The sequence below is a fragment of the Panulirus ornatus genome, chromosome 44 (assembly GCF_036320965.1).
Source record: "Panulirus ornatus isolate Po-2019 chromosome 44, ASM3632096v1, whole genome shotgun sequence".
NCBI lineage: Eukaryota > Metazoa > Arthropoda > Malacostraca > Decapoda > Palinuridae > Panulirus > Panulirus ornatus.
Genome location: NC_092267.1, coordinates 16,442,459 through 16,457,803, shown reverse-complemented (window position 1 = coordinate 16,457,803; position 15,345 = coordinate 16,442,459). Strand labels below are relative to the sequence as shown.

The 15,345-nt window shown below is 40.4% G+C and overlaps 1 protein-coding gene across 3 annotated transcripts in view; it reads right to left on the bottom strand.

The window, feature by feature from the left end:
• LOC139762784 (DDB1- and CUL4-associated factor 8-like) overlaps positions 1-14,503 on the bottom strand; it is a 55,571-nt gene extending 41,068 nt beyond the window's left edge. The window contains exons 1-2 of one of the 3 annotated variants that reach the window (XM_071687935.1): positions 14,183-14,503; positions 5,470-6,004 (exon numbers count right to left, since the gene is read on the bottom strand). In XM_071687935.1, the coding sequence (XP_071544036.1) occupies positions 5,470-6,004 (535 nt within the window). In that variant the 5' untranslated portion in view covers positions 14,183-14,503. Of the gene's footprint in view, positions 1-5,469; positions 6,005-13,945; positions 13,976-14,182 lie in introns of those variants that run through there. The other 2 variants (XM_071687937.1, XM_071687934.1) reach the window with 2 other exon arrangements.
• Between the last annotated feature and the right edge of the window lie 842 nt (positions 14,504-15,345).

Below are 15,345 nucleotides of genomic sequence, written 5' to 3'. Positions count from 1 at the left end.
ATATACTCTTAAAACCTACCACATGGCAACTCTATCATCCCTATTATATGCTTTCTCCAGATCCATAAATGCAAGATAAAACCCTTCTCTTTCGCCAAGTATTTCTCACACACATTCTCTAAAGGAAACACCTGATCTACACACCCTATCATTTCTGAAACTATACTGTTCCTTCCCAATCTGATGTTCTGTACAAACATTTCCCCTCACACTCACTACTTTCACATACAATTTATCACATATACTCAACAAACTTGTACCTTTGTAGTTTGAACACACACAAATCCTTCTGTTTCTTTAAGTGTTTCTCATACATATCATGGCAAACACCTGATCCACACATCCTCTACCACTTTTGAAACTACACTATTCCTCCCCAATATGATACTCTACACAAAACTTCACCCACTCACTCACTACCCTCACATACAAATTACCAGGTACACGTGACAAATTCACACCTTTGTAGTTTGAACACTAACTGTTTCTTTGCATATTTCTCACACACATATTTTAGAGCAAACACCTGATCTACACATCCTAAACCACATGTATTTCTTAGAGCAAACACCTGATCCACACATCCTAAACCACAAATGAAACCATACTGTTACTTTCCAATCTGATGCTCTCTAAATGCCTTCAGCCTACTCTCCCATACAACCTACCATGTAAATTCAACAAACTTACACCTCTGCATTCTGAACATTCATCCCTGCCCTTACACAGTGGCACCATTGAAGCATTCTGCAAATCCTAAAGCACCCCACCAAGATCTTTAAATACCTTGAAAATCCTAACTAAACATTTAACAACATAAGTCACCCGCTATCTTAATTAATCCAAGTGCAACACCAACCACTCCAGCCTCCTTGCCACATTTCGTCTTACATAAGGTTCTCACCATATCTCTCTCCACCAAACCACTCTCCATGACCCTCTCACTTCACATACCACCCTGAATCAAATAGTCTACATCTGCTACCCTACCTTCAAACACAAAAATCTCCTCCTTAAGCCATCATTATCTGTTTTCACTTCCTCATTTACCACCTTCATTGATGTTCCCATGTGTTCTGTTTTTTGCACACTATCAACCTTCTTTCAAAACATCTTATTCTCCCTGAAGTTTACTGATACTTGTTCATCCCAACTCTCTTTTGCACTCATTATCAATCCCTGCACCTTCCAATTGATCTCTAGTCGCATTCTCTTATATTTCTCTCAATCATCTGAACTCCTTCCCTCTAAGCACTATTCAAATACCTCTCTTCTTTTTCAGTACTAAAGTTACTTCGTCATCCAACCACTTAATACCTTTTCTAACTTGCCCGCCCACAATCTACATGCCACAAGCTTCTCTCAGACATGCCACAATGCTTCCCTAAATACCTCCCATTCCTCATCCACTCCTCTTAAATCATTAACTCTCACCTTCTGCCATTCTACATTAAATCTATTGTGGAATTTCATCTCAAAGGTCTCTTTTCCAAGCCACTTACTTTCACCTATTTCTTCTTTCCCTTAGCGTTTCCTCTTTTCCAGAAACCAAAAAATTTTCAACCTCACCACTACAAAGCAATTACGAGACATCCCATCAGCTGCTCCTCTCAACATGTTCACATCCAGAATGTCTCTCCTTTGCTCGCCTATCAATTAGTATGTAATCTAATAATGTCCGCTGATCATCTGCTCTACTCATGTAAGATGTGTATGTCCCTCTTTTTAAACCAAGTATTCCTAATTACCAGTCCCTTTTCACCAAAGAACTCCACAAGCAGTTCACCATTTCCATTCATTTTACTGAATAACCCAAGCCCCTTAAATCATACCTTCAACTGCCATATTACTCAACACTTACCTCTTACCCTACACTTTTCCATGGTTCACCTGAAACGTTTCACATGCCCTGGGTCAGTCCACTGACAGCATGTCAAATTCAGTATACCACATATTTTCTATTTGCTCTATCCCATGCATACCTTTCACTCTCCTGCATGTTCAGACCCCAATCACTCAAAATCGTTTTCACTCCATCCTTCCATCTTCAATTTGATCTCCCCATTCTCCTTGTTCCCTGCAATTCTGACACATATATCCTTATATCCTCCTTGTCAACCTTTACTCACTCATTCTCTCAGTATGTCCAAACCATTTCAGAACATCTCTTCTGCTCTCTCAACCACACTCTTTTTATCACACCATTCTCTTACCTTTAATTACTTACTTGATCAAACCATCTCAAACAACAAACTGTTTGTTTCCAAAACATTCACCCTCCTACACACAGCCCCATCTATAGCCCATGCTTCGCATCCATATAATACTGTTGGGACTTCTATTCCTTCAAACATACACATTTTTGCCCTCCCAGATAATGTTCTCTTTTCCCATTAATTTCTCAATGCTCCCAGAACCTTCATCCTCTCCTGCACTCCATGACTCACTTCTGCTGAAATGGTTCCATTCCCTGCCATGTCCACTTCCAGACATTTCAAGCATTTCACTTCCACCAATTTCTCTCCATTCAAACCTACACCCAACTAACCTGTCCCTGAACCCTGCTGAACCTAAAATCCTTGCTTTTATCTCAACTTTCTCTTTCACACATTCTTCCAAACTCAGTCCCCTACTTCTGCAGTTTCTCATTCAAATCTGCCAACAGTGCTATATCATCAACAAATAACAACTGAATAACTTCCTAGTCCCTCTCATCTCCAAAAGGCTTCATGCTCACCTCTCTCTCCAAGACTTATTTTACTTCCCCCATCACCCCCTCCATAACAAAACTGAACAACCATGGTGACATCATACACCCCTGTTGCAGACCAACCTTCATTTCGAACCAGTCACTCCCCTCTCTTCCTACTCAAAGACAAGCCTCACACCTTTGATAAAAGCACGGTTTCTAGCAGCTTTTTTCCCAGAGTATATTCTTAAGACCCTCCACAAAGCATCTCTACCAACCCTAATCATATGCTTTCTCCAGATCCATATATGCTACAATGAATCCATCTGTTTTTTCTAAGTATTAATCACACATTCTTTAAAGCAAAACATGATCAACACATCCTCTACCACTTCTGAAAACACACTGCTCCTAGCCAGGCTGATGCTCCTGTACATTCCTTCATCCTCTCAATCAATACCCTCCCATACAACTTATCTAGTATATGAAACAAACTTATACCTATGTAGTTTGAACACTCAACTTTATCCCCCTTGCCTTTATAAAACAGCACTCTACATGCATTCTGCCAATCCTTGGGCACCCAATCATGATCCATAAATGCAATGAATATCCTTACCAACCAATTAATAACACAGTCACCTACTTTCTTAATAAATCCAACAACAATACCATCCAGGCGCCTTATCACACTTCATCTATACAAGGCTTTCACCACCTCTTTTCTCTTTACCAAACCATTCTCCATAACTCTCTCACTTTGCATACTTCCCCAGCCAAAACACCCTACATCTGCAACTCTTATCATGAAACACATTTAACAATCCTTTAAAATACTCCATCTTCTCATCACTGCCTGTTATCACTTTCCCTTTTGTCTCCTTCACTGATGTTCCCATTTGTTCTCTTGGTCTTTTACACATCATTTACCATATTTTTCTTCTCCCTAGAGTTTAATTACACTTTTTCACCCCAACTCTCATTTGCCCTCTTTTTCAACCCCTAAGCATCTTCCTCTTTGACCTCCTCCCACTTTCTCTTATACATCTCCCACTCATTTGCACTCCTTTCCTGTAAGCACCAATCAAACACCTCTCTTTTCTCTTTTACCAGCAACTTTATATCGTACCACAACTCGCCACCCTTTCTAATCTGCCCATCATCCATCTTTCGCATGCCACATGCATCTCTTGCTATTACAGCTTCCCTAAATACCTCACATTTTTCATCCACTCCCCTTGCTTCATTTACTCTCACCTTTTACCATTCTTCACACAAGTCTCTTTTCCATGCTCACTTACTCTCATCATTCTGTTCTCTAAGGTACTGATTCCTCTTTTTTTGAAAACCTCTACAAATCTTCGCTCTCACCTCCACAAGATAGTGATCAGATATCTCACAAGCTGCCTCTCTCAGCACATTTACATCCAAAAGTCTCTCTTTTACATGACTACTTATCCATATGTAATCCTATAATGCCTGCTGACCATCTGTCCTGCTCACATATGTACATTCCATTTTTTCAACCAGTATTATCAATCACCAGTCCTTTTTCAGCATACAACCCCAGAGGGTGCTCACCATTTCCATTCATAACACTGAATACACCATGAGACCCAACTGTACTCTTAGCTGCCAAATCACTTACCTTCATATTTAAATCACACATCACTAATACCCAGTCTTTTACATCAAAACTGCTGACACATTCACTCAGCTCTCAAAACACTCACCTCTCATGATCTTTCTTTTAAAGGCCAGATGCATAAGCACTAATATTCACCCATTTCTCACCATCCACTTTCAAAATTACAAACATCAGTTCAGAACCTAATCCTAAGACTATCACACACTCCTCCAACTCCTACTTCAGGAATACTGTTACTTCTTTATATCTTGTTCTCTTACCAACTCTAACTTTACTAGGACATTTCCAAACCATTCTTCCCCTTTACCTTTGAGCTTTGTTTCACTCAGAGCCAGAACATCTGGGCTTCTTCTCAAACATACACCTCTCTCTCTCCTCACCTTGGTTACATCCACAATTTAGAAACCCCAGCCTGAGTCTTAAAGGAGGATAAGCACTCCCTGTCTGGCTCCTGTCCCCTCTTCTAGAAACTGAAATACAAGAAGGCGAGTTTCCATCCCACCTCTTTTAGTTGCCTTCTACGACATGCAAAGAATACAAAGGTAGAATTCTTTGTCCCCTACCCCAGGGATATACATATATTTCTTCATACACATTCGCCTTTTCCCGCATGAGAGATGTATCATCAAGAAAAGATGACTGAGCCTTAGAGGGAAAAATCCTCACCTGGCCCCCTTCTCTATTTCCTCTTTTGGGAATCTTTCATGAAAAGTCCACCCCCTTCCCTATAATAGCTTCTGAACTCTTTTAAATCTTATGCCTTCATGTATGTTTCCATGTGCAAGCTTCACAAACCTCTAACATATCTCAAAGGACAAAATCAATTTCTATATATTTCAACTGGTCCAAATCAATTTCTTACTCTATTTAGGCTATCTCTCCTCATTACCGAGACCTGCAGTATCTGCTGCAGGCCACTGCATGCCCTAAACCACCTACATATGTATGACAAGACCCTCAAGTTGAAATAACAACGAGCAAAGGCAGAGCATCAACCACAAATACCCAATCAACCTGCATCTACACAACACAGGAACTTGCACATATCTAAAATAAAAAGGTAGGCTTCTTTACACAATTCAACCCATATCATATCTGTACGTCTTGCAATTACACCTTAAAATTTTCTTACCTGTGCCATCATTATCTGTACTGCCACTAGCAACACTTCCTGTTTTCACTGCTGAAGGACTAGCCGATTCCACATGATCAGTCTCTGTGTCTCGGCCAGTATCCGCACTTGTATCGTCCATTTCAGAGCCTGGGCCAGAGGTGACGGTAGTGACGCTCCTGGGTACTAATACATCTCCTGTGTCATTTGTTTTCTTTTCACAAGAATTACTCACCCCATTCTCACACACATTATTATCAGTTTCAGCTTCAGAGCTCGACCCAGTAACCCTAGGCCGGCAGAAACTTTGCCATCGTCTGCTCTTACTGCCACAGGGTACTGAAGTTTCTCCATCTTTTATTACATTCTCAGACTTCACTTTCTTATTTCCTTCTTCATCTGACTGTTCTGACTTATCACTTGGGGGATCTAGATCATCTTTACAGTCACTATGTTCTCTTTTGTTACCTCCATTTTGTCCAAGAGAATCACCATCCTCCTTTTTGCAGCAAGCATCCACTTCTACATTTTTTAAGGTCTCAGCTTCCTCTGCCATCTGGAGAGATAAAAAAAAAGAATATCAGGTATTACAATTCTCAATATAAGCATTTTGAATCTATAAAACTGGTTCTTGTCTACAGTTTACGTACTCTGGAAAACTAGTTATTAGTCTATCTAACTTGAAATTAGTTTGATAATCATGGGAGGAATAACAAATAAGTTGTTACATTTAGTCACATGATTTGGGAGTGTTTACTGTTAATAATTCAAGATTTCAATAAAATACTATCAATACTGAAATGCACTTCATTTTTCACCACATGGTCTTAACCCTTAAACTGCTATGATCATAAGGCTCAGTCCACTACTATCATTAACTGCCAATGTAATGGTTCCCGCCTTCATTTGAGAACCAAGCTAATGTTTGACTCAACCACTTATTCAGTGATGTCATGAGTATATTCTCACCACACATATATAAAAAATATGCCTGCCACCCAGCTATATCATAAAAAAAGACAAGCTCCCACTCAAAATAAACAGATCACAAAGAAATAAAAATTTTTACTTTTACAATAAAGTAACAATCACTGTAGCATTACTGCTTCTATTCTGGTCGTAGGAAAATTACTCGCTGGCTAGCGGCCAATGACCAGGGAGGTATATTACTAGCACTACCTGCCTGGGTATTGGTGTGTGTGTCTGTGTGTGACAGCTGCATACTGAGCCAGCACCTAGTGGTTGCTAAGATGCACTCCTCAGACCCAGGTAGCTGTCTTTTCTTTCTGCCTCTCCCACACGTGAACTATTGGCATTCTGTCCACAAACATACAATCTCTTCTTGTCACACAAAACTTCTGACAAAACTAATCTCACATAGCTCATTCTTCTTAAAACTCTAGATTTTCCTGTGGTGGGCAGTATGCACTAGCCCTACCTTTTGGCAAAATGGGAGGAGCAATAGGTAGAACCATTAAGTAAATGTAGAAGGTAGGAACATTAGGCATGAGCATAAGGTGGTAGTAGTCAGAAAGAATATAAGTAAGGAGCATCTCCAAACACTGCATTAGAATTACCCTCTGCCAGCGCTCTGTCAAAGGCAAGGCACTGAAGACTAAGTCACAGCCCTGGAGTTCATTAGTTATGGAGAGACTACTGTTGTGGACACCCCCTTTAGGGAGTTCCAGGTAGGAACAGGCATCAGACATATAGACAGAAAGATAGATAGAAGAAAATTATTCATATAGCTTATGTGATAACATCATTGCCTGTTTAAATCACAGAAAATACAAATTTGTGTAGCATGTCTAGTGTATGTAGTATAAAATAACACATGAAAAGCAACTATAAAGTGTTCTGGGAGCAATGAAGAATGTGTGGAAGGCAAGAAAGTTATCTCAGAGAGCAAAAATGGGTATGTTTGAAGGAATAGTAGTTCCAACAATGATATATGGTTGTGAGGCATGAGCTATTGATAGGGTTGTACAGAGGAGGGTGAATGTCTTGGAAATGAAATGTTTGAGGGCAATGTGTGAGGTGGTTTGACCAAGTAAGTAATGAAAGGGTAAGTGAGATGTGTGGAAATAAAAAGAATGTGGCAGAAAGAGCAGAAGAGGGTGTGCTGAAGTGGTTTGGACATATGGAGAGAATAAGCGCATATAGATTGACAAAGAGGATATATATGGCAGAAAGATACTGTAATGTGGAATCAGCAAAACAAACACACAGATGGAATCAACGAGGAACCTGATGGTAGCCAGTGCTGTCATATTTGTTTAACCTGTATGACAGTGTAGTATTATTGACATAAAGTTGTTATTTGACATAGAGCAACTATATGGGTAAGGCTACTAATTGTGGCTGCCCCGCGCAGTCATGAGTGATAGGGGACGTGAGGTCATGCAGGAGGCTGACACCCCCTCAAACCCGCTCTCACATCCCTCCTAGGGGGATATGCCAATTATGGGTACTCCTGTGAGATTGTTTAATGTAAGGAATTAATACATGACATCACCTGTGGCATGTATCAAGAGTATGGCTGTAGGTTAATTACATAAGGAATTAATACATGACATCACCTGTGGCATGTATCAAGAGTATGGCTGTAGGTTAATTACAGAGATTAAATTGTTAAACTCATAAGGGAAATGTCCTCAGCCATAGCAGGTCCCATAGCCAAAAGCAAAAGTTTTCTATTTATGGTGCTCAAATAAGAATGTACAGTGAGACAATTTCAAATAATGACATCACAAAAAGTATATCATGTGTGGAAAAGAGACAAAATGACTTAGTGAAGTAATTAATCAAGGAAAGTGAAATAACCACCTTGCAACCCAACATATGCATTCAATGTCACACAGTACACAGATGAGACTCAGGGTGAGTGATTATCTTATCCCCTTGGAAACAGTTACCCATCCCGGGGGAATAGTATTCATTATCCAATAGGAATCCCGGGGACCTGTTTGACCTGAGCATCTGTAGGGCACCAGTAAGGGTCCTAGCTGGTGAAAGTCTTAGTTGTGTGATGACTGATCCTGCGCGCAGTGCTATGGACAAGCTTGGGGTGTGCTCGACCCAGTGGGCATGGTACAGTGCTCCACTGCATGAAAAACAAGCAGACTGACATGACATGGAGAACGAGGGCACATCCTTAGGTCACGGCCACACAAGCCCATAAACCCCGCTGCAGTCCAGTTACTCAAAATCCAGCTAAGAACATGTGTTCCCAAATGATACTCACTTGAGTAAACTTTTAGCAGATATCTGGGAAAGGACTTAGCAGCGAATGGAACCATGAAAATGGAAATGAGTCATAGGGTGGGGGAGGAGGTGAAGGTTCTGTGAGCAATGATGAATGTGTGGAAAGAGAGAATGTTATCTCAGAAAGCAAAAATGGGTATGTTTGAAGGAATCATAGTTCCAACAATATTATATAGTTGTGAGACATGGGCTATAGATAGAGCTGTGTGGAGAAGGGTGCATGTGCTGGAAATGAAATGTCTGAGAACAAAGTGTGGTGTGAGGCATTTTCATCGAGTAAGTAATGAAATGGTAAGAGAGACGTGTGGTAGTAAAAAAGAGTGCGGTTGAGAGAGCAGAAGAGGGTGTGTTGAAATGGTATGGACATATGGAGAGAATGCGTAAGGAAAGGTTGACAAAGAGGATATAAGTGTCAGAGGTGGAGGGAACAAAGAGAAGTGGGAGACCAAATTGGAGGCGGAAGGATGGAGTGAAAAAGATTTTGAGCAATCGCGGCCTAAACATACAATAGGGTTGATGTGAAAGGGAAGGAAGGGATATTGCTGATTTAAAAAGGAGGAAGTGAGAGGAAGATAAAAAAAAAAACTGATGAATGTGGGAGAAGGGGAGGAAGCAGCTATTATGTGCATGGGTAATGGGGAGGGTTGGAAGAGGATACATGTGCAAGGGCCTATAGCAAACAAGGAAGCAAGAGGGCAATGATGACACTGAAGGTAGGAAACAGAAGACAGTGCCTCAGGATTTGGTGAAAGCTATTATTGTTCCTTTCTTCAAAGGAAAAGGTGCAAACAATGTATGTAGCAATCATTGGGGAATAAGTCTGTTAAGTACGGCAGAAAAAGTGTATGCAAGAATATTCAGTGACCCAGTGATGGAAGTGACTGAATGCAGAATAAGTGAAGGAAAGGTAGGGGATGCGTGGATCAGTTAATGTAGTTAGATAATCATGGAAAAGTAATTAGCGAAAGGCAAGAAGTTGTATGCAGCTTTTATGGATATGGGGAAAGCGTATGACAGAGTCAGATGGAATGCTTTGTGGGATGTGTTAAGGATATATGGTATAGACGGAAAAGTGTTGGATAGTGTAAAAGCCCTCTCTAGAGGAGCAAATGTGTGTGTAGTTGAGAATGGAATTTGTGTCGTAATGGAATTTGTGTCGTATGTAAAGAAAAAATTACATGTTACACAAAATTATCTGAACTCCTACAAGTTACAGTTTCACCTTCACACACACACACACACACACACACACACACACAGAAGTTGGTGGATGAGTTTGGAAAAGTGTGTGAAAGGAGAAAGTTGAGAGTAAATGTGAATAAGAGCAACATGATTAGGTTCAGTAGGGTTGAGGGACACGTTAAATGAGACATAAGTTTGAATGGAGAAAAACCGGAGGAAGAAGTGTTTTTTTATATATCTGGGAATGGACTTAGCAGCAGATGGAACCATGGAAGCAGACGTGAGTCACAGGGTGGGGGAGGGGGCTAAGGTTGTAGGAGCTATGAAAAGTGTGAGGAAGGTGAGAACGTTATCTCAGAGAACAAAAGTGGGTATGTTTGAGGGAATAGTGGTTCCAACAATGTTACATGGTTGCAAGGCATGGGCTATAGATAGGGTTCTACAGAAGATGGTGGATGAGTTGGAAATAAAATGTTTAAGGACAATATGTGGTGTGAGATGGTTTGACTAAAGTAATGAAAGGGAAAGAGAGATGTGTGGAAATAAAAGTGTGGTTGAGAAAGCAGAACTGGGCATGTTGAAATGGTATGGACACATGGAGAGAATGAGTGAGGAAAGATTGACAAAGAGGATACATGTGTCAGAGGTTGAGGGAACAAGGAGAAGCAGGAAACCAAATTGGAGGTGGAAGGATGGAGCGAAAAAGATTTTGAGTGATCAGGGCCTGAATATACAGGAGGGTGAGAGGCGTGCAAGGAATAGAGTGAGTTGGAACGATGTGGTATACCGGGATCGAAGTGCTTTCAACGGACTAAGCCAGGGTATTGAAACATCTCAAGTGAATCATGGAAAGGTCTGTGGGGCCTGGATGTGGATAGGGAGCCGTGGTTTCAGTGGATTACAAATGACTGCTAGAGACTAAACGTGAATAAATGTGACCTTTTTTGCCTGTTTTCCTGGCGCCACCTCACTGACGCAGGGGGTGGCAATGCTGTTTCCTGTGGGGCAGGATGGCACTGGGAATGGATGGAGGCAAGCAAGTATGAATATATACAAGGGTATATATGTATACGGCTGTGTATGTATACATATGTATGTGTGTATATGCTGATATGTATATGTATGTGTGTATACGTTGATATGTATATGTATGTGTGTACATGAATGGATGGGTCTTTCCTCATTTGTTTCCTGGTGCTACCTCACTGATGCAGGAAACAGCAATCAAGTATAATATAATAAAACAATATATAGATAGATAGAGAGAGAATTTATGGAATGGCCTTGATTACGGCCTCAGCTGCCCATGTCGTCTCAGTTATATATGTGCAAATGACAGTAACATATACTCTGTCCCTCCAATTAAAAAACCAATAAGAACCTTCTTAAGCATTTGAGAAGGCCAGTGCAAACACCATCGGACTAACAGACACCAGCATCAGCATAGTCCTCGCCATGTCAGCCCTGTCACTTAGACCTCCTTCCATCTCAACCTCCACAAACCACTGTCTCTCATCACAAATGGCTTGTACCAACCGATTTTCATACAAGCAGACACAAGAACAGTCCTCTAATAATGTGAATGTCATAAACAATCCATGAACAAATGCACAGCTTAACAAGCAAATAGCTCACTTTTCTCTTATGTTTATGTCAACTACCACAATACTGTAATGCAACCAACATGAAACTCTTCATTATGGAATGTTCACCAATACATACATCATGTGACAACCACAACATTACTGTAATTCGATCAACGTGTAACATAATTTTTCACCACTAAATGCATTGTGTAAACTATAATTTTCTCTTAAACTCCCTGTACATTGCAGCTGTGCCTCACTAACGTGTTTATCCAAAGCACTGAAGTATCCCACCACACCTTGATTTTAAGCTCTTCTGTGATCAATTAAATGGTAATCATTATGATCCCCATGATTCTGTGATATACAAACTGTATATCTCCTGCAGAAAGGGTGACTTAATTTAATAAACCATCCTTTACCTATTCATCAGAGTCCAAAACTGGATTTAAACACGGGATCATAGAATCACATATTCTTTATATAACATTGAAAACAAAAGTCTATGTTGGCTGCTAGGATAAAACAGATTAGGTTTCAAAGGTTCTTTTGGTTTTCAGACATGTTTTAACTACTTTCACTTTTCTTAATTGCACTTATTCCCTGATCTTCATAGCCCTCCCTACTATCCTCCTCCTCCTCATCCACCACTGCCACTATTACTACTATTTTCTTTAATCACAGAACAAAAACATGCTTCATATCATACTCCACAACTCTCATTCTGTTCTGCACAAAGCACTGTACATTGCTACGGCAAAATTATATAGTAATAACATGGAATGAAAGGTATTAGTACATGGAGAGAACTCAGTACACAATGGGGTACACAGTGAAATGCCACAAAGATGTTTTGGGACCTATTTTGTCCCTATCATATGTGCCTAGAACTGTAATATGTCATCTGAAAACGTATTTGGAAGAAAAATCTGGAATAGCATTATGAACATACGTCATATGCTCCTACATGAAGAATTAGAAAAGTTAAGTGGAAAGTTAAGACTGACGTCTGTAATTCTACGAGAAACAATTCCAAAAGATGCACAATGAAAGAAGAAATAAAAATACAAACACAGATGCTACATGGAGGTAACAGAAAAATGCTGGCTGTGGCTGGAGAGGAGAAAGACATTGAAGTGTTGATGAGCAACAACATGAACCCAACAAAGCAGTGTATCAAAACCAAATCAAAACAATGTTATAAGCTCTGCTCTGTTTGGATAACTATCACCCATACAGAGAGATCATCATTTATGATGCTGTATAAATATACTCATTTGTTCAAACCTAGAATACCATGTTCTCGCTCAGACACTATATTATGACGAGAATATTGCTCAACTGGAAATCTATCAATCTGTCTATATCTCTGATGCCTGTTCACTCCTGGAACTACCTCAAGAGGATGGCTTCGGCAATAAAGTCTCCATAACTGGAGAAATCCAATGCCGCTTCTTAGCCCTTAGTGCCTCAACCTCAACAGACCATTGGCAGAGGGCAACTCTTGTACAGTGTTACCAAAGGCGCCTATCTAATGTTCCTAGTACTTTTATGTAATGCTCCAGATTAATATTCCTACCTATTACTCCAAATGCTCCTACCCAAATGTTCCTACCTACTACTTCTATCTATTGTTCCTACCACTTTGCCAAAGGACAGCCCTAGCGCATAGGAAAATCTAAAGTTACGAAAAATGAGCTGTGCGAATTAAGTGTTGTCAAGTGTTATGTGTAACACTTGACAGAATGTGGACAGAATGCCAGTAATCCACGTGTGGGCAAGGCAGAAAGAAAAGAAAGCTACCTGGATCAGAGGAGTGCAACTCGACAACCACTGAAGCGAAGGCTAACTATGCAGCTGTCACACAACTTGTAAAAGATATCAACATTGCTAACAAATTTAAAGCCAGACAAGATAAGCATCAACTATAAAATGAGTTAAAGTTAGGCTGTGCCACTAAAACCCATTATCTAATAAGTCTGAGTTCACATAAAATGGGTTGTGGTCTGTACAACAAAACAGCTGATGTTTGTGGCGTAAACTACAATCATAATCCAATGAGTGTTGGACTGTTTGAACTCAGACTACATAATCTATTTGTGTTAAGAATATCATCATTTGATAGTAGACAGTATATCAGCTTTATTATGCAAGTGTTCCACCTACATTTTCCCTCATCTTCCAAACCCTACTCTACCCTATACAGTGTGACATAATCTTGTCAACTTGTAACAAAATTCCCATCCACTTCATCTTGTGTTTTGATCAGAATTACATCAAAAAAAGGCAACACCTACAGACTTAAAAATAAAGGAAACAAATTCTCATGGCAACAGAGAAACCCCTTTATCTCCACACCTGAGCCTTAGGGGTCGGGGGTCTAAGGAGACGACATTACCCTTCGTCACCCTAAACCACCCACTCAAAATCAAAATCAGTGTTACAAAATACACACAACCACGTACATAATTGCACCACATGGTGTTATCACCAAGGCCAAACCACCATCACACACACAGGCCTTAAACGGGGGGGGGAGGAAAACACACCAGACCTCAAACTCCTAAAAAATTCTCATCCCTAAAAAGGGGGGGCCGGAGGGCCCCGGGCCTATGACTCCCACCCTAAACAAAACCCCCCAATTTCCCCCCCTCCCCCCCAAAGCAAAACAGACCACATCAACAAAGTCTAATGGTTCTTACGGTCTAATTTTAGACACCAATCCTGCATCACCTTCTCTCGCACGGGAGGGGCTCCAACCACTGGCCAGCCAGAGGGAACCACCACACCACCACCTTCTGACGGGGATAATGAAGAGGATACGAGAAAGAGGTGGTTCTCTTTCTCTTTTTTTTAAAGCCACCCAGCTGCAACGTACCACCTCAATAAAAACCACCGTCAGGAGGAGCAAAAGTGTGTGTGTGAGAGAGAAGGAGTTGTGTGAGGGGGGGGGTTTGGTGTGGGTTCCCACTGGAGCTAAGATGGTTTGTTGTCGTCGGGTCGCGCAAACAACTGCCAACTGCGATGTTGGATATCTTTTTTCTTTTTTCTTTTTTTTTTCGATTTCCTCGTCATCCCAGGCCAAATGTGGGGATCCCCTCTCATTCGGGAGGGAGGCATGGGGTTATACTTTCCTTATAGGAATTATGTTCTCACGGGTGATGGGGATATGGAAGGAAAAGGGGGGGAAATGGGGGTTTAGGTGAGGGATATTTATATGGGGTTAGCAACATCAGCTGTCTTCTGCCCCCCCCTTCACCCCCTCAGCTGATTGGCGACGCACTCCACCCCGCTAGATATAAAAATCATCTTCCCTATATTCCTATATCAAATCACATGACTTATAGGCTAACTATATCCAAAAAATGAACATATAGATACCATACCACCAGCAATATAAAGTCTCTCTACGAGTTTGACAAAGGCCTACCACGCTATTTCTTCTCATTTGTGCTACCTTAAAGAAATACTATATCTTGAAATGTCACAATTATAGAATCATTTCTATGATGAATGTCTATATATCAGGTAGATATAGGATTCTATAATACCTCATCAACAATGGAGGTTGGATACCTATCTCAAATCCAGTGATCAACTTTGGTATGTTGAATTTACACAAAGGTTCTGTGTGTGGCATACTATCTATATCTACTTATCTAATATATATATATATATATATATATATATATATATATATATATATATATATATATATATGGTGACTGAGTTTGGTAAAGTGTGTGGAAGAAGAAAGTTAAGAGTAAATGTGAATAAGAGCAAGGTTATTAGGTACAGTAGGGTTGAGGGTCAAGTCAATTGGGAGGTGAGTTTGAATGGAGAAAAACTGGAGAAAGTGAAGTGT